This window comes from Onychostruthus taczanowskii, unplaced genomic scaffold (assembly GCF_017590055.1).
Source record: "Onychostruthus taczanowskii isolate IOZ18803 unplaced genomic scaffold, ASM1759005v1 scaffold18, whole genome shotgun sequence".
NCBI classification, from domain to species: domain Eukaryota; kingdom Metazoa; phylum Chordata; class Aves; order Passeriformes; family Passeridae; genus Onychostruthus; species Onychostruthus taczanowskii.
Genome location: NW_024499017.1, coordinates 7924074 through 7941915, shown reverse-complemented (window position 1 = coordinate 7941915; position 17842 = coordinate 7924074). Strand labels below are relative to the sequence as shown.

Genomic DNA, 17842 nt, shown 5'->3' with positions numbered 1-17842 from the left:
TGGGGTGGGAATGGCAGAGTCACACGGGGAGTACCGGGACACCCGGGAGCCCCCAGCGCTACAGCGAGGGAGGGTCAGGGGAGCCCGGTGTGGGGGGGCCGCCCTGGGAAGGGCACGGGGAGCACCGGGGCTCCCCTGTGCTTCCAGGGCTCCGGCCAGAGGGGCCGGGGTGCCCCGGGGACGCACCGGGAGCCCTCCGCAGCCGGGCCGGGCCGCCCCTCCGGAGCCCCGCGGCCCCGGAGCCGCCGCCGCTGCCCGGTGCGGGAAGGGGAGCCCCGCCTCCGCCGCCCGTCGGGGGTTTCACGTGTTTCCGTGGCAACGAGTGCGGGGCGGAGCTCGGCGCTTCCGTTACCGAAGTGCCCGGGAAGGCGGGGACGGGCCGGGGCTGTGCCCGGTGCCCCGCAGCTGCCGCCGCCCCGCGCCCGGTGAGTGGCTCCGCGGGGCGGCACCGGCACCGCCGGCACCGGGGAGCCGCGCTGCACCGGGCAGGACCGGGGCTCCCTTTGTCTGCGGGCTGGGAGCGCTGGCACGGAGCGCCCGGGGCGCGGCGAGAGCGCGGCTCCCCGTTAGCCCGCGGCGGGCGGCGCCACCGGCCCCGGGAGCGGGGCTGCGCGGAGCGGGGCGCGCCTCCTGCCCGCTGACACCGGCACCGCCCCGCTGCGGGAGAACAAGGGACCCCACGGTGGGCTGGGCGGCTCCGCGTCCTGTTCCCCGCCGAAGCGGCCCCGGTGAGGAGCGGCGAGTGCGGAGCGGGCGGTGCAGTGTGCGGAGCGGAGCGGAGCGGAGCGGTGTGCGCGGAGCGGAGCGGTGTGCGGAGCTGTGTGCGGAGCGGTGTGCGGAGCGGTGTGCGGAGCGGTGTGCGGAGCGGTGTGCGGAGCGGTGTGCGGAGCGGTGTGCGGAGCGGTGTGCGGAGCGGTGTGCGGAGCGGTGTGCGGAGCGGTGTGCGGAGCGGTGTGCGGAGCGGTGTGCGGAGCGGTGTGCGGAGCGGTGTGCGGAGCGGTGTGCGGAGCGGTGTGCGGAGCGGTGTGCGGAGCGGTGTGCGGAGCGGTGTGCGGAGCGGTGTGCGGAGCGGTGCGCGGAGCTGTGCGTGGAGCTGTGTGCGTGGAGCTGTGTGCGTGGAGCTGTGTGCGGAGCGGTGTGCGGAGCGGTGTGCGGAGCGGTGTGCGGAGCGGAGCGGAGCGGGCGGTGCAGCGCAGGGCATTGTGTGCGCCGAGATGCGGTGGGCGCGGTGCCGTCCGCCTGCCCGTGGTCCCGGAGTTCCTAACTCCCTAAAGTCAGCCCCAGCCCGAGGTTAGGAGGGGCCTGGAGAGGCTTCAGGAATGAGTAAATTAATTACAGACACCGTTTATGTCACATCCGCTGGGAGCACGGAGGGAGCCCGGGGCTGTCGCCTTTTCGGGAGCAAAAAACGGGATTGATGCAACTTCCTGCGGGTTTCGGGAGTCGGAGCTGGTGCTACCGTCGTGTTTTGCTCCAGAACGTCCCACTGGGATTCACAGCTGGACACTGAGACCGGCTGAGATGTCCGTCCTTGCGCTTCTCCGCAGAGGTGCTGCTGGAGTCGGGACCCCCGTGCCATGATCACATCCCGCACCGCCTGGGATCTGGGATCCGGGCCCTCCGCCGGAGCCGCCTGGAAGACCAAGGACCTTGCCCCGGACGGTGAGTACTGCACGGTGGCTTGTCCTTGCCCCTTGGGGCTCAGCCTGCTGCACTCACGCCCTGCTCACTGGGGAAGGAGAGGCTGGGAACAGGCCAGCCTGCATTTTTCACATTTCTTTCCGGATGAAGGTCAAGATTTGAGAAACGGGGACTCAGAAGCAGGCACAAAGCTCTGGCAGCCTGCTGGTGAGAAGAGAGGGCTGCCTCCATCTCCCTCCTGGCCCTTCTGAGCAGGAATCACAGGGAGAAAGGTTAAAATTTAACATGTAAGACAGAAAACAGAGTGATCTGCATGGCAGGGTGAATGCAAGCCCTTTGCCTCTTCCCAGCCTCGGCTCCTTGGAAAGGCTCCTTGTCCCTCCCTGCATGGACCCCATGGGTGAGTTTAGTCGGAGTTTTGCTCTGTGGAGGCTGAGCTGCTTTGCAGGCAGGCGGGCAGCTGCCTGCCCCAACCTGCAGCCGCTTGTTGGGAAACAGCCCTTCCCACCTCCCTCACCAATGGTGCTGAATGGGGCTCGGCACAGGGGGAGGCTGATCCCCCCTTTTTGAACTTCTTTTGCTCTGGGCTTCAGCATTTGCCATCCCTCTGTGCTGGCAGCCGCTTCTCTGGGCACGGCTTCTTCTCTGGCACTCAGGCCAGTCCAGCCAAATGCTGGTTGGCACCAAAGCCTCCAAAACCAGGGTTTTCAGCTCTTTGTCTGCCCAGCGGCTGCTGCTGCCCGTGCCGGGATGGAGAACTCATGGCCTGTTATCCAGCACTTTGGAAACGCTCAATTTTCATGGCGTGTGCAAAATGTCATGGATAATTAGAGGCTGGAAAGAAGTCCAGAGTGCTGGACTAACTTCATAAGGGCACATCTCCCTCTTGGACATTGGTTCCACCTTCGGCCCAACTTCTTCTGAGTGATTTTAGGGGGAAAAGGCTGCATTATTGAGGCTTGATTTGTGAGCAATTGATTTTTTCCCTGCTAGCTGGAGAAGAGATTTGGCACCTGCAATGGTGGCAGCACTCGTGGCAGACAGGTGGGGCGGGCACAGGGTCCCCAAGCAGTGGGATGTAGCCCTTGCCAGCTGCTTTTCTGGTAGCAGAAGAGGACACAGCCATGGGAGAAGGCTCCTTGAGCTGCTGGTTCCTTCTGTGTGGCTCAGCATGACAGGGAAGCGCTGCCCTGGCTGCTTTCAGGTTTGGCTGCCTGACAAATGAAGGAAATATTTGGGGGCAGTGGAGGGAGGTGACGCCGTCAGGGTCCGTCTGTCTGGTTTTGGTGATGCAAGCTGGCTTTGGCAGCTTTTCCGAGAGAGGATCGTAGGAAGTGGAGCAGCTTGGCAAGGGGTAGAGCTGGGATATCCCTGGTGGGGGGACAGATCTGGTCCTGCAGAGGCCGGACCGAAGCTACACCCTGAATTCTCATTACTAGTCATTGGCAACCAGTCTCCGCCCCCCGGAGGGCTAATTTTTCTAATTAACATAATTAACATTTCTAATAAAAGTCGTGCGCTGTCTCTGCCACGCCGGTGTGGTGGCGGCAGAAGGGAGGAGGAGGAGGAGGAGGAGGTGGGTTTGCTGGGCTGGCCGAAGGCCGTGTCTGCGCTGGGCTCCCAGGTGGATCCAGGGATGCTCTTTGCTCCATCGCAGGCCGTGGGCAGGACAGGCTCGGCGCTGGGGGCGGAGCAGGCGCCTCCCCTCGGGCTCCTCTGCTGCCAGCGCTGCTTCACCATAAAATCCTCAGCGTGAGCTGGCCGGACACTGCAAACCCCCGCGGGCTCTGCCGGGCGCTCCAGGTGAGGAACGTTGAGCCAGCCATGGCGTGCATGGGGAGGGCAGTTTTAGGGTGAGGGGGAGGATGCCCTGCACCCATCTGGGCCATCCAGGTGGGAGCCAACTGGTTCCCTCGCTCACCACAAGCAGTTTGTGTCTGGACCAGCAGCGTGTGCCTGGAGCAGAGCTGCTGCCTGGGTGGGGAGGGGAAAAGCATCTCTGGGGAGTTGAAAGGCATCAGTGGGGAACAGTGTTCATAACAGAAATGCATTTTATGGGTCATGCTGGCAGGATATCTCAAGGCAGAGGTGTGAGAAGAAAATGCAGTGCTGTGAGGTGGTGTTTGCCAGTGGGATGGAGGAGAAGGAGGTGGAAGGGTGCCACGGCCAGGGACAGTGTCGGGACACCACGTACTGGTGTAGCTGCCACTAGTTCATTCCAGGCTTCAGGCAAAACATTCAAATTCCCCTTCTTCGAAAAGAAGGAAAACACCTTCTTATCACACACCAGCGTCGATGAATTCCCTTTGGCAAAACCCTTCTGGAGTCTGAGATGCAGAGGCACCGCAGACATGCGGCTTCTCCAGAAGGATGCTGCTGCCTCCTCCCAAATTACTGGCATGTACCGAGTGTTTGCCCCTCTGCTGGAGTGAGATTTCCCCAGCATCACGGCCTGTGGGGTGATGCCACAGGCTCTGAGATAAGATTTGAGAAAGAAAAGGCTTTATTGAGCCGGGTGAGCTTGGCTGATCATCCCCTTTTATAGCAGCTGTATGAAAGCTCCTTTCAGATTTCTTCTGATTTCTTTGGAGCTCCATCCCACAGGGCATGAGCCATGCCTCCAAATCAGTCTTTCTTTTTAAGGCCATAGGGAGAAAAATTGAAAATATTCAGTATAGCTGTGTGGCTGAGCTGAGCAAAGTTTTTTATGTGGAGAACTAAAAACATGATAAGTTCATTGTGGCAGCTTCCCAACACAGAACTCCCTTGGAGGGAGGGTTTCCCCAAGCTCCGCTGTTCTGTCTTCTGCACTTCCCGCCCTGCTCGCTCCTCCTGGCCAGCCCTGGGGAGTGCCAGCTGCTGGCACCGTGTCCAGCACGCTGTGGGCAGTCACTGTCCCAGCTCCCTGACCTGTTTCTGCCGCAGGCCCTGCGGGACACGGCGTGCAAGCGGCGGGAGGAGCCGCGGCACCGGGCCCCAACACCGGGCACGGAGGAGCCGCCTGCAGCCCCCCGTGAGCCAGCGGCAGTGCAGGCAGCCCCCACCATGAACCTGGAGAAAGCAGGTAAGGGGAGAGCAGGGATGTAGTGCTGGGTGCTCAGAAGGAGGGATGGGGTGGGATGAGATGGGATGGGATGGGATGGGGTGGGGGGGGATGGGATGGGATGGGATGGGATGAAGGCTTGGTATCTGCCGATGGGTATCGAGGAAACCTCTCCTCTTTTGGGGTGCACATAGATGTGTGGCTGCATTCACTGTGGGAACAGGTCACAGGAGAAATCCAACACCAGGCAGCTGCTGGCTGCTGACAGGGAGTGATGAATTATTGAGCTGGATGAACAGAGCAGGTGAGCTCCGATGAACCCGCTGCTGTTTCCTCCTTCTTAAGGAAAATGTAACGTGTGTGGAAACGCTCGCAGCATGCGTGGCTGTGCCAGGATGGGGAAATACCAAAGTCTAATAGTTTCCTGTCTTTTTCTGTCAGGATTGAATTGTGTGAGCTTGTCAGGGCACATCTCAGGAGCTGCTCCTGGCCTGGTCCCCAGCTGCATCCCAGAGCAGCTCCTGAGGTGGGGTAGGGCCTGGGAAGGGGCAGGGATGCAGGAGAAAGAAGGTTGGGGTCTGACTGGCAGTGCTAACAGGGCAGAGCTGAGGAACAGGTATCTTTCCAAATGGCTTTCTGAATTTTGAAAATTTCTGCATTTTGGAAAGCAGGAGGGTCACTGTGCACCCTGCCTGCCACACTCAGACCACGCATGGCCACCAGCACATCTGCCCAGGGGGAGATGTAACACAGAGCTGGTCGGCATCTCCTCTGCCACGGATGCTGTCACAGGAAGAAGTTGCTCGAGTGTGGAGGAAGGCATGATCTGTGGGGGATTTTCCTGCCTGGCAGTTTCACTTGCAGCTGAGTGTTGCAGCTCTCAACCTGGCTCTGCCTTGGGTCTCAGCCCAGGATTAGTGTGAATGATGTGTGCCGACATGCGGCGTGTCCACAGGAGCCTGAAGCTTCCTGGAATTTTGTCTTACTCCTGCACACTCCCCAGGGGTGAAAGCTGGTGTTCCTGACAACTTTGGAGATTTCGGGGCAGGGTTTTTGTTTGGGTTTTTTGTGTGTTGATTTTAAAGAGAAGACCACGGTCCTCTGCCTGAGTTGAGCTGAGCTTTCAGCATGAAAAGAAAGAAAAGCCAGCACCTGACAGTGCTGTTTTGGGATGTCCAGCCCATGGCATGAAGACAAAACCTGTTGATTGCTTCTGGAACTGCTGCTGGACAAGCCCCATGACATGCAGTCAGCAGCAGAGTTGTGGTTTGGTCCCAGCATTTCATCTTTTTTGCGGGTTACGCTGCCTCCTTAACTCCATTTAGGGGTAGAAAATCTGACTCACAGACAAAAAAAGTCTCTCTTTTCTGCATTCAGGACGTTTCCCATGAAGCAGGCAGCATCTTCCCGCAGGCAGCACGGTGATTCCCAGCACCAGCTCCTGCCTGTGAAACCTCAGGTTTCTGGTGGCAGCAGATGAAATCCGCGGCAGGCAGGGAAGGGCGCCGGGCAGCCGGGATCCTGACCGTCAGTGCTGCCACTGCAGTGCCTCATCCCACACTGGGAGTGAGTCACGCCAGCTCATTGCTTCTTGGGAACTACCAGGTCATTTGGTAGGCTCTGATGTACGGCCAGGTTGGCTTCTGTCAGCACTAGTGGCTCTATTAACATGCAGAAAGTGATGTTTAAAATAATACTAGGAAGGTTAGAAAGCCAAACACACAAGGATTAGGCAATATGGCCATTCAGGGTACCTGTATAATTTAAATTTTGCTGCCATTATGTTTGTGTGTAATGACGCAGACTTTAATGACATGATCACACACTGCTTTTCCACCAGCACCTGCTCATTCAGAAGAAAGGATGCCAGGGTGAATCAGCGTCCTGCTGAGGGCGGTTGTTATCTGAGCGAGGCAGCAGCATTTTGGCTTGTGATGGGGCTGGGTCACGGTGCACTGGTGTGGGCAGGTGTTCTGGGTTGTGGCCTGGGATGCTCTGCTGGCATTGGCAGATCTCTCTGGCTCCCACCCAGCTGCACCCCACTGTTAGCCAGGCCTGCTCTGGTGAGCACCTTGGCACTCAGGATGCGCCTCTCACACGTCTCTGTGCTCTCTGGGACTCGTGCAAGTCCAGTTTCCTGCGTTCCCACCTGCAACTCGGCCCCTGGGGACTCCCCATGGCTGGCATTCTGCTCCCCAGCAAGGTGGCTGTGTCCTGACCAGCTCCATCTTTGCTCACGCTGCAGGAGGGAGGCTCTGTGGTGGGAAACGTGCCAGCCTGTCCACAGCCCGGCCCTTCCCCGTGATCCAGGAGGTGATGGCCTCCATGGCACATCTGCAGAAGGAGAAGCTGCGGCTGCAGGAGGAGCTGCTGGAGCTGCAGGAGAAGCTTGCTGCCCAGGAGAACAATGAACTCTCCCTCTCTCTCCAGCTGCAAGGCCAGGTATGGTGGGGACAGGGTGACACAAAGGGGTCCATCAGGGTCTTCTGCCTCAGGCTGTGGCTTGGCTGGAGCTCTGTGGCAGTTAGTGATGGCTGAACTTGGAAGGAATGTAGGATCTCCATCATTGAGCATCTTCTTCACTGGGTGCTCCTGAGCACCGGCTCTGGCTGTGCCTTCCTTGGGATGCTTGCAGTCCTCAGTGACACCACAACAGTCCTGACAAGGCTGTGTGGCTCTGTGGACGACATGGCCAGGAGGGCTTTGGGCATCAGGAGGCAGCTCTGCACCAGTCATCCATCCACTCAGCACAGGATGGCTGCCACGGGGTCAGTGTGTTAGACCAACCTAGCAATTTAATTTTAGTGAATTTCAGCAGGTGGAAAGTGAATGTGAAGGCACAAAATTGTCTGATGAAGGAACAGGTTTTGGCCACTGTGGCACACCCCCCCAAAACCATCTCCTGCACTGGTGCAGGCACATCCTCAGCACGAGTACTTGGGTCGTCTCAGGGACATGGAAATTTTGGCTGCTCGTAAAGAGATTTGCATGTGGCTGTTGTGGAAGCTGTTACAGTCAGGTTCTGCTTGTTCCACGGGTGTCAAAAAGGAGGAGGCAATTGTCCTGCATTTGGTTGGCATGCTCTGCATGACACAGGCGTGAGCGCAGCGGGATCTGGCCGTGCGCTCGCCAGTTCGGCAGCAAGCGCAGCCGGCGCCGGCCGGAGTGAAGAGCTGGCCCAAACTTCCAAAGCTTTGGGATGGCCGGGCCATGGCTCGAGCCAGATCCAGCTGCCAAGGAGTCCCTGTCACGTCCAGAGAGCAGGATGCAGCTGGAGATGCCTGAGCAGGTAGGGGAAGGAGGAGCATTGCCGTTTTTGGGCGCCACGGCACAGGGAATGGTGGGCAGGCTGCGGCGTGTGCGCCGACTGATTGGGCTGGCGGCTTTCCCGGAACAAGCCGCGACTCTTTTCTTCTCAATACCTCCCCTCCCTTAAAAATACATATCAAAATAGCTTAATAATCTCCCTCAGTGGATATAGAAATGGGGTTTTCCCGCTCAGGCGCTCGGCGCTCGCTCGGCCCCCAGCCAGAGCCAGGGAGACTTGCTGTGGAAGGAGGCGATCCCGATCCCGGCTGGGAGCAGCCGCCGTTCCCCACCTGTAGCTGGGAGCTCCAGCCGTGCTCCAGCTCTCAGCTGTGCCAAATACAGGGCACACGGAGGGGCTGCCCACCCTGCTGCCATCTCTGCAAGGGCGTGGCTGAATAATTTTCCAGATTAATTACAGCCCCATGTCAGCACATCTGCATTGGTTATTAATCAACAGTTCCTAAATTATGGTCCATGGAGAGCCAGTTGCTTGCTGATTATTGGGATGGGGCAATATCCAGGCGTGTCCTGGAGAGGGCTTTGGCAGCTTTCTGGAGTGGGGAAACTGGGGAGCTGGGCTGGAATCTGGGGGATGGTGGTCAAGTGAGGGACAGAGCAGGTGGGTAAACCTCACTATGACACTGCCCATGAGATGCCGGCTTCACCAAGCACTCACTGCTGCTGTTTATTCCAATAACTGCAGATTTTGGGAGAGCCTCACTGGTCTCTGCATAAAAAAATGTTGAGGATTTTTGAGATCCACCTGGTTTTGCAGGGAGGGCAGCCTGGTCCCATGAGATGGGCAGATGCCCAGATGGGGGTTGATGGAGAGCATCATCGCATGTGGCTCAGACATGCGGCCTTCTTGAAGAGCTCCTGCTCCCTCTTTGTACCAAGACAACTTTCCTAGAAAGAAAATAGAGCAGGTAGAGCAAAGCTGGTTGTGAGGGCAGGACAAGGCACTTCTGGCTCTTCAAACACAGTTATGGATGGGTTTGTTTTTCCCTTCTCCAAAGATGATGCCTTTTTATTTTTTTAATAATGGTTTCTGCTAGTGCTCGACATGGACAAATTATACCCATGGTTGAACAAGGTCTAAGTAAAGCTTTCATTAATGCTCATTTTAATCAGCTCGTGTGAATCAGGCGCTCAGAGCCAGGTGGAAAATTAAAGCATAACAAAAGTGTGAGCCAGACTGGACGTTGGTGGCTGGGGCGGCACCGCGGGGTCTCCTCCAAAAGCTGCTGAGGTGCCTCCTGGTTAACCTGGTCTGTGTTGACAGGTGGAAACTCTGAAGGCAAAGCTCCTGGAGCAGGCACAGGAGATCAGCCGGCTGCGCTCGGAGCTGGTGAGCTGCCATGGGATTGAGCCACCCTTGCCCTGAGGGACGCTGGAGCTCTGGGTCACTGAGGAGGAAGAGGGAACACAGGCTGGGTGGAGATGGATTAAACCTCCCCAGGGTCACAGTTTGGACCATGCAGGCCAAGAGACACTGAGGACCAAACGCGTGGGATTTTCTGTCCAATGCAATGTGGCACTGGTGACCCTGGGGCTGTCACCCTGTGGTGGGAAGTGAAAGCCCCTCTGTGGATTGGAGCTCCCTGGGGGCAGCAGGAGGCTCATCAATGCAACAGGCTGAGTGATTCCCAAAGGGCAGGCAGGGACTCCCTGGGAATGGCACACTGGGGGCTGCTTCATACAGTGGGCTGGGGGATCTGTGAGGCAGCAGGCTGGGGCTCTCTGGGGTGCGTGGAGATTCCATGTCCTCTCCCATCCACTCCCGGCTCAGGGTGGCACGGATGCGGAGAAGCACCGGGACCTGCTGGCGGCCGAGAACGAGCGCCTGCGGCAGGAGATGAAAGCGTTGGAGGGGGAGCTGCAGCGGCAGCAGCAGGCACCGTGCCGGGACTGCCCCCACCTGCAGGTGAGGCACCGGTGGTGGCAGTGGTGGTGGCAGGGTGACGGGCACCTATGGGTGACGTGGCCCTGGCTGTCCTGTCCTTCACCAGGAGAATGCCGGGCTGCAGGAGCAGCTGTCCCAGCTGCAGCGGGAGGCAGAGGAGACGCGGGCCAAGCTGGTGGAGCTGGACCTGGAGGTGCAGCAGAAGACGAACCGCTTGGCTGAGGTGGAGCTGCGGCTCAAGGACTCCCTGGCTGAGAGAGCCGAGGAGGAGGAGCGGCTCAGCCGGCGGCTGCGGGACAGCCAGGAGACCATCGCCAGCCTCAAGTCCCAGCCCCAGCAGATAAAGGTGAGCTCTCCATTTTTCCTGGTTGGGCTGGATGTCTTACAGTGCCTGGTAGGTGCCCTGCAAGTGCCACCTGTCTCTCTACCCTGAGCACGTCAGCACAGCATCGTGATTTCCTAAATTATCTCCCACTGGGCCAGCAACAGCTCCATCCCAAGCCCTTCGGATGCTGTTTCCCCAGTACACCCCATCTGTGGGTGCTTTCCCCTGCAGTACGTCATCAAGACGGTGGAGGTGGAGTCAGCCAAGGTAAAACAAGCCCTGTGCGAGACCCAGTCCCGAAACCAGTACCTGCAGGAGCAGGTGGGGATGCAGAAGCAAGTGCTGAAGGAGATGGAGCAGCAGCTGCAGAGCTCCCAGAAGACAGAGGCTCAGCTCCGAGCTCAGGTCTGAATGTGATCCCCCCACATTCTCTGCCTGCCTGGTGCTTGCCAGGTGACAGGGTGTGGCAGCAGATGAGCACTCACTCAATGTCATCCCCCACTTTTCCTCTCCCAGATCATGATGTACGAGGCTGAGCTGGAGCGAGCCCATGGGCAGATGCTGGAGGAGATGCAGGCGATGGAGGAGGAGAAGAACCACGCCATCGAAGAGGCATTTTCCCGCGCCCAGGTGGAGATGAAGGCGGTGCATGAGAACCTGGCAGGTGAGGAGGGTGCAGGGGGCTGGCAGGGTTGCCTGACTGGTGTTGGGGTGTCATCATCTGCCCCTCACCCTGCCTCGTGCCTGCAGGTGTCCGGACCAACCTGCTGACGCTGCAGCCGGCGCTGCGCACCCTCACCCATGACTACAACAGCCTGAAGCGTCAGGTCCGCGACTTCCCCCTGCTTCTCCAGGAGACCCTGCGCAGCGCCAGGGCCGAGGTGAGCCCCCCTGGACCACCACCCAGCACCCCTCCATGCGGGGTGGAGGTGCTGGGGGTCACTGAGCCTCTGGTCTCCACTGTCCCCAGATCAGCCAGGCCATCGAGGAGGTGCACAGCACCAACCGGGAGCTGCTGCGCAAGTACCGGCGGGAGTTGCAGCTCCGCAAGAAGTGTCACAACGAGCTGGTGCGGCTCAAAGGTGTGCGGGGTGTGGTGTCCCTGAGGTGGAACTGGAGGGACACAGAAACGTCCCCATAAGGTGGTTGGGTTGGCTGCAGGATGCTTCAGCCCACACGATGTTTGATAGCTGACTCCCTGCTTCTCTCCTCCAAGGAAACATCCGTGTTTTTGGGAGGGTCCGCCCCATCACAAAAGAGGACGGGGAAGGCCCTGAGGCAGCCAATGCTGTGACCTTTGATGCTGATGATGACGCTGTCCTGCACCTCCTGCACAAGGGGAAGCAGGTGTCCTTTGAGCTGGATAAGGTCTTCCCCCCACAAGCATCCCAGGAGGAGGTGGGTGCTTCCGTCCGCTGCTGGTGTGAGGTGAGGAGGCAGCCACCTTCTCCTCACTCTCCCCTGTCTCCCCCAGGTGTTTCAGGAGGTTCAAGCCCTGGTCACCTCGTGCATTGATGGCTACAATGTCTGCATCTTTGCCTATGGGCAGACAGGGGCAGGAAAAACCTACACGATGGAGGTGAGTTTGCTTGGCTTTGTTTCTATCTTCTTCCTCAGCATCCCACCTGCAGTGCCCGGTCTCCATCACCGGGCTGGTGGCCAGCTCAGACCAGGTGTGCACCAGTGATGCTCACTGCTGCTCCACAACACCCCCCAGGCTTTGCTTCTTCTCAGAAAAAATACAGAATGCCAAAGGGTGTTTTTCCCTGTTTGTCACCTCAATCCTTCAGGGGACAGCAGCAAACCCAGGGATCAACCAGCGGGCCCTGCAGCTCCTCTTCTCCGAGGTGCGGGGCAAAGCGGCCGACTGGGACTACGCCATCACTGTCAGCGCCGCCGAGATCTACAACGAGGCACTCAGGTACAGGGAGGGGGAAAAGCTTTTCTAGACATCACCCCATGCTGCTCTCCCCCACATCGCTCCACCCCTTTCTAGGCCTCACAGCTTGTCTCAGGGCCCTGGGCACTGCATTTGGCCCTGCAAGGATTTATTTTTAATTTATTTGGTGCAAACTGCCCTTCCCATGAGCTCCTTGCTTACACAGGCTCCCAGCTGTGCCATCACTCCCACTCTCTAGCCCTGATGCAGTGGTGGGGGCATCCCCTTCTCCCCCCTTTCCTTACCCACGGACACTATATTTAGGAATTTGTAACTGGGAGCTGAAAGCATGAGAAATATTTTCCTTCCTAGTCCAGCCACAGGAGGGGAGGAGCCTGGGTTCTCATCCATGAGAATAACCGGGAGCAGGGATGGGAGCGGGGTCTGAGTCGGGTGAGAGGAGGCACATGGGAGCCAAGAGAGTTGAGGTCTATAAATAGGATGTGCAGCTTTCCCGGGAAGCGATGGCTGCTCTGGCAGTGTTGGCATGCAGCCCTGAGCCGTGGAATGGATGCCAGCACTCCCTTGGGATGGGAATGATAACGAGTGCCCCTTTGCCCAGGGACTTGCTGGGGAAGGAGCCGCAGGAGAAGCTGGAGATCAAGCTGTGCCCTGATGGCAGCGGGCAGCTCTACGTGCCCGGGCTCACCGAGTTCAGGGTGCAGAGTGTGGAGGACATCAACAAGGTGTGGGGAGATGGGGGCAGTGGGCACAGGAGGGTGCCAGCAGGGGGGCAGTGAAGTGGGGAGGGGTCTTTTGGTGTGTGACTCCTGGATTTGGGAGCATTTCTGAAGCCATGGGGAGCAACAGAGACCAAAATAGGTCCCTGGGTGTGATGTGACGGTCACTGTCCCATGGGATGAGCCACAGGGGGTTAAAAATAAAAGTATGGGGCCCAGAGAGTTCCTGAGGGATTAGTGGGATGCAACTGTCACCGCAGTGCCCTGCCTGTCACCCCCTGCCTTTGGTGCATCACCCAGGCTGAGACCTGACAGCGGTCATTACCCTGATGGGCCAGGCACCCCGTGGGGGGCTGATGCTCAAGTTACATCCCTGGTCATCCCTGGAACACAGGGGATTTGTGGTGGGACTGAGGCAGGTTGGCCTCACCCCCTCGACTCCCCGGGCTCCCCCAGGTCTTCGAGTTTGGCCACGTCAAACGGGTGACAGAGTGCACCAACCTGAACGAGCACAGCTCTCGCTCCCACGCCCTCCTCATCGTCACCGTCCGCGGCCTCGACCGCAGCACGGGGCTCCGCACCACAGGTGGGTGTCACGCAGCAAACCCTCACCGAGCCACCTGGGCTGTGGCATCCCGGGGCTCTGCAGGGCTGGGCACTGATGCCAGCGGTGCGGTTTGGCTGTGTGTCCTCAGGGAAGCTGAACCTGGTGGACCTGGCAGGCTCGGAGCGGGTCGGGCGGTCGGGCGCGGAGGGCAGCCGGCTCCGCGAGGCGCAGCACATCAACAAGTCCCTGTCGGCGCTGGGCGATGTCATCTACGCCCTGCGCTCCCGGCAGGGCCACGTGCCCTTCCGCAACTCCAAGCTGACCTACCTGCTGCAGGACTCGCTCAGCGGCGACAGCAAGACCCTCATGATGGTGCAGGTAGGGGCTGGGCACCCGGTGCCTGCATCCCCACAGCCAGGCACTGTGATTTCTGAGCCCCTTCTCGCCCCAGCGCTGAGGCAGGTGGGAGGGAGGCTGGAATAAAGGGATGGGGCTCACCCATGGGACATCTTCCAGTCTGCAGTCATGGTGCCAGCAGCAGCTCTCTTCCTGTCTCTGCACCCTAGGACAAGGCCAAGGACTGGGGAATTAACTCGGAGGTCCATGATCCTGCCCTCCCTGCCTGCACGTGGATGCTATCCCTATGGGCATTATTATACAATCTCTTCGTATATTGTCGTTGCCCCATCCCTTCTTTTTCTGGGAGGATTTTAAGCTCTGGCAGCTTCTCCACCCCTGCCCTGTGACCCCCCGCTCCCAGCTGCTGGCACCCACACTGAGCCCTGGGGGGCTCCCCAAGCCCCTGCACCTGCCATGGCTATTCCCGGCTGCTCCTCACGCTGGGGCAGTTGGTGACAGGGAATCCAGCTGGCTCTGACACTGGCTGAGGCGTGGATGGATGGGGCTAGCCTGGGAGGGGTGGGTTAATAATAGCATCTCAGCAGCCAGCAGCAGCAGGTTTTCTAGGGGGGAGCCCCTGGGGCGCACAGGCAGCTGCCGGGGTGACTTTGTGCCTGCTCCTCCCTGAGCACAGGTCTCCCCTGCTGAGAAGAACACCAGCGAGACGCTGTGCTCCCTGAAGTTTGCCGAGAGGGTTCGCTCTGTGGAGCTGGGTCCTGTCTCCCGCAAGGCTGAGCTGGGCTCCTGGCCCAGCCAGGAGCACTTGGAGGTACTCAAGAGACTTCTGGTGCCCTTCCTCTTCACCCTCACCCCAACCTGTTGGATGTTCCCCTAGAGCCACCCCCACTGGGGACAATCACCTGGTGGGATGCAGGTTGTCCCAAACTGCAGTGTCCAGCCAATGCTGCCACCTTGGCTGTTCCAAGCCCTGTTTTGCAGCAGCCCTGTGGTACACCCTGAGAACATTTGGGCACCATTACCCAGGCATGAACTATCTGCCTGTGAGCCCATCCGCATTCCTTCCCTCTGGGGCCTGGCCTGACCTTGGGGCTGTGTCCCCTCTCCTCCCAGGGTGACTCGCCGGGTTCTGCAGCACCACCTGGCCGGGGTCACGCATCCCCCAGCCCAGGGCACCTCTCCAGTCGCTCTGCCTCCATCCGCAGGAAGCTCCAGACCTCAGGTGGGTGGTGGGAGAGCTTGAGAGCCCAGACAGGGTCCCCATCCCAGGAGGCTCCAGCCAACAGCCCAACAGCCCACTTGCAGTGGGGAGTGAGCAGCTCTGTAGTCAGCTCATTAGTTCATAGTTAATTAGCCATGGTTAGCACTTTCCCAAGAGTGCCTTGGTTCAAAGGCACTGCTGATGGCTCAGGTGGGGGGCAAGGGGAGGGCAATGCCAGCAGGCTGAACCTCTTTCCCCTTCGATTTCAGCCTGACTTAGGGGCAGCCGTGGCTGCCAGGTGAGTGCCTGCGGCCGGTGCTGGTGGAGGGCTCTGCTTTCACCCCGCTTCCCAGGCAGGGCAGGGCTGCTGGACTGTGCAGGGATGTTCTTGGGAATGCTTGTGGTATCAGCTCCTGCTACAATGCCACCAGACAGGCCTGGGGCACTGGTGGCTGTGCCCCTGCTGGCTGTGACCCATATATCTCTCCCCTCAGGGAAGCTGAGGCCAATCCCCCTGTGATGAGTGCCAGCCATGGCATCCAACCTGCTGCAGGACCCAGCCCCTCACAGTGACACAGAGACGGCTGCTGGAAGACATGAAGGCTTTGGTGCTGTTCCCTTGGCCACCAGGACCCATGACCAGAGGGTGATGGCACCTATTACCATGAGCAGCACGGGGTCAGGGTCTCCCAGCAGCCATGCCCCCTTCTAAGGGTAGGGGACAGTGGTGCTGGGCAGAGATCTGCCCCCTCAGATGCTCAGCTCTGTGAGTTTATTTTTGCTGGACAGATGTTTTTACCCAGAGCAGGGAGCTGCTGGGTGCTCCCTCCATCTCTCCAGCTTTGCTTTTACAATGAGATCTCGCTGGAAGGAGTGCACAGAGCCAGACCAGTCCCTGGCCCTGCGCCTCTGCTACTGCCACAGGGCCATCCTGGCCACAGCTCCTGCAAGACTGCATCTGGGCAGCTGCCCAATGTCTTTCAGAGCAGCGCTTCCTCCAAGTTAAAAAATCCCAGCAGCTCCCTTCCCTGTCAGTTTCTCAAGCCCTGTTGTTGCATGAAGGCCCCCGGTGCTGTGCATGAGCCGAGCTGCTGTTCCTCGTGGTGCCAGTGCTGCCAGGGCCCCACGCTGGCTGCCTGTGGTGCCTGGCACCAGGGGCGATGGAGCAGTCTCGAATGAAGCTATTGTAAAGTTATTTACCAGTTGTCTTGTCAAGAGAGATCACAGTGTGGTCGAGATGAAAGTGTTTGAAACATTTATACCTGTTTACATGGTCTTGGAATGGAAAACTAGTGGAAAACAAACAAAAAGACCCCAAACCTCCAGTCCAAAAGCCTCTTGGCTTATGTATGGGGATGGTGGTTGGCAGGGGCATGGGAGGGGATGACACTGCCCTTGGACCTCTCAAGACCCACCCGTGGGTACATTTCCTCCTGCTGCAAGCCCCTGCTGGATGCACTGATGGCTCTTTCCACCACAGCCCTCTCCTCTCGCGCTTCCACGGCGTATTCTATTTAAAAACAAAAAAAAGGGAAAAATAAATTTAGCCTTTTGTAAGATTAGATGTTTCTATGTATTTTAATAATTAAAAAAATACCCTGTTTTGTAACAAAACTTATTTTAAATAAACTCATAAAGCCAGTCCTCCTGCGCTGCGGTGTTCTTGAATTCTGCTTGAGGAGGGGGTGGGTGCTTCTTCCCTCCTCCCAGCATCTCCCATGGGGCTGGAAAAGGCCATCATATCTTTCCCCTTGCAGCTGCCCCCGGGGCCAGCACAGTCCCCACCCCATTTTGCAGCTCTCAGGCTCCTGCAATTAGCAGGAGAGCAGTGGTTAAACCCGAAGTGAGTCCCACTGTGCCCATGTCCTGCTCCGCCTTGTGCTGCCCCACCTCACATCCCAATAGGCTGGTGGCCGGCAGAGCCTTTTTCACACCTCATGGCGGTCCAGGCATGGGATTATCACCAGATAAAGCAGGAAGCAGCTGCAGAGCAGGAGCACACACGCCCTGTGGGTGTCCTGGTGCTCGAAGCAGGCAGCACTCACCGTCAGTCCTGCAGTGGCGCAGTGCCAGGGCCTCTTGCTGTGCAAGCCACTGTTGGAGCCACCTCCTCCAGAGGCATGGAGCAGAGCAGGCACTCCCCTTTGTTCCCAAAACTTGATTGTTTGAAGATCAGCAATGTGGGGACTGGCTTTAGCTTTCCTGATGGCCCCACTCCACCTCCCCAGAACAGCCTTCCAAATGCACTCCCTGGCTCAGAGCTCATTGCCACTCTGCCTGGATCTGCTGGAGAGCCAGGGGAGGGAAACCTGTGTGCAGCCAGGGAGAAGGATGAGCCCTAAATGATGACACTGCTCTTTGGGCTGGGAACGACCCAGCAGAGTGAAACTGCCCCCGGGATTTCCACAAGCCACCTGGCAAGTGCTGGCTCTGCTGTTGTTCACCACAGCCTCCCAGCAGGAAGGGTGAGAATGGTCAGCTTCCTCTGGGACAGGCAGGGAACAGAGCCCTACTTTTCCTGGGCACTCCCAGCCAGGAGCCATGCCAAGGTGAAGAGCACTTCAAGAGATTCAGGCATTTAACACAACTTTAAAAAAAATTACAAATATTTTAATAAAATTCATTATAAGTTACAGATTCCTGGAGAACAGGCTCCAGTGTATAAAATGGGAGACAGGCTGGGAAGAGCAGGGAAAGCACCAAGAGGAACCTCTTTCCCCAGAGGAAAGAAGAAAGAGGGACAGAAAGGTTCTGACAGACATTTATTGGGGGAAAAAAACCAAAACCAAACCTCTAAGAATGGTCCAGTGGATGTAGAAAGACATAACTCAGTCCATGTCCCTCTGTTCCTCCACCCTTCCAAATCCTCACCCCCAAAGGCAAGCACATACGACGAG

General features: G+C 58.5%; 1 protein-coding gene across 5 annotated transcripts; it reads left to right on the top strand.

Moving 5' to 3' along the window:
- The first annotated feature begins 377 nt into the window (after positions 1-377).
- KIFC3 (kinesin family member C3) lies at positions 378-16587 on the top strand. Of its 5 annotated transcripts, none has more exons than XM_041400732.1 (21): positions 378-425; positions 1548-1662; positions 3299-3444; positions 4567-4705; positions 6930-7126; positions 9276-9341; positions 9783-9917; positions 10003-10242; positions 10453-10626; positions 10738-10885; positions 10972-11102; positions 11192-11303; positions 11438-11619; positions 11696-11800; positions 12012-12142; positions 12723-12846; positions 13297-13426; positions 13536-13765; positions 14421-14555; positions 14858-14966; positions 15440-16587. In XM_041400732.1, the coding sequence occupies exons 2-21, from the start codon at positions 1578-1580 to the stop codon at positions 15463-15465; spliced, it is 2745 nt and encodes a 914-aa protein (XP_041256666.1). In that variant the 5' UTR covers positions 378-425; positions 1548-1577; the 3' UTR covers positions 15466-16587. The 5 variants fall into 5 exon arrangements, with proteins under 5 accessions (XP_041256666.1, XP_041256664.1, XP_041256665.1 ...); XM_041400730.1 differs by lacking the exon at positions 378-425 and adding an exon at positions 435-728; XM_041400731.1 differs by lacking the exon at positions 378-425 and adding an exon at positions 435-728 and having other exon boundaries at positions 1478-1662.
- The last annotated feature ends 1255 nt before the right edge of the window (positions 16588-17842 follow it).

Bases quoted from the DNA above. Each gene is read 5' to 3' on its own strand.
- KIFC3 (XM_041400732.1), top strand. From the start codon at position 1,578: ATGATCACATCCCGCACCGCCTGGGATCTGGGATCCGGGCCCTCCGCC. The intron at 12,847-13,296 runs GTGTGGGGAGAT...GGGCTCCCCCAG, and splicing joins GTGTGGAGGACATCAACAAG to GTCTTCGAGTTTGGCCACGT. The intron at 13,766-14,420 runs GTAGGGGCTGGG...CCCTGAGCACAG, and splicing joins AGACCCTCATGATGGTGCAG to GTCTCCCCTGCTGAGAAGAA.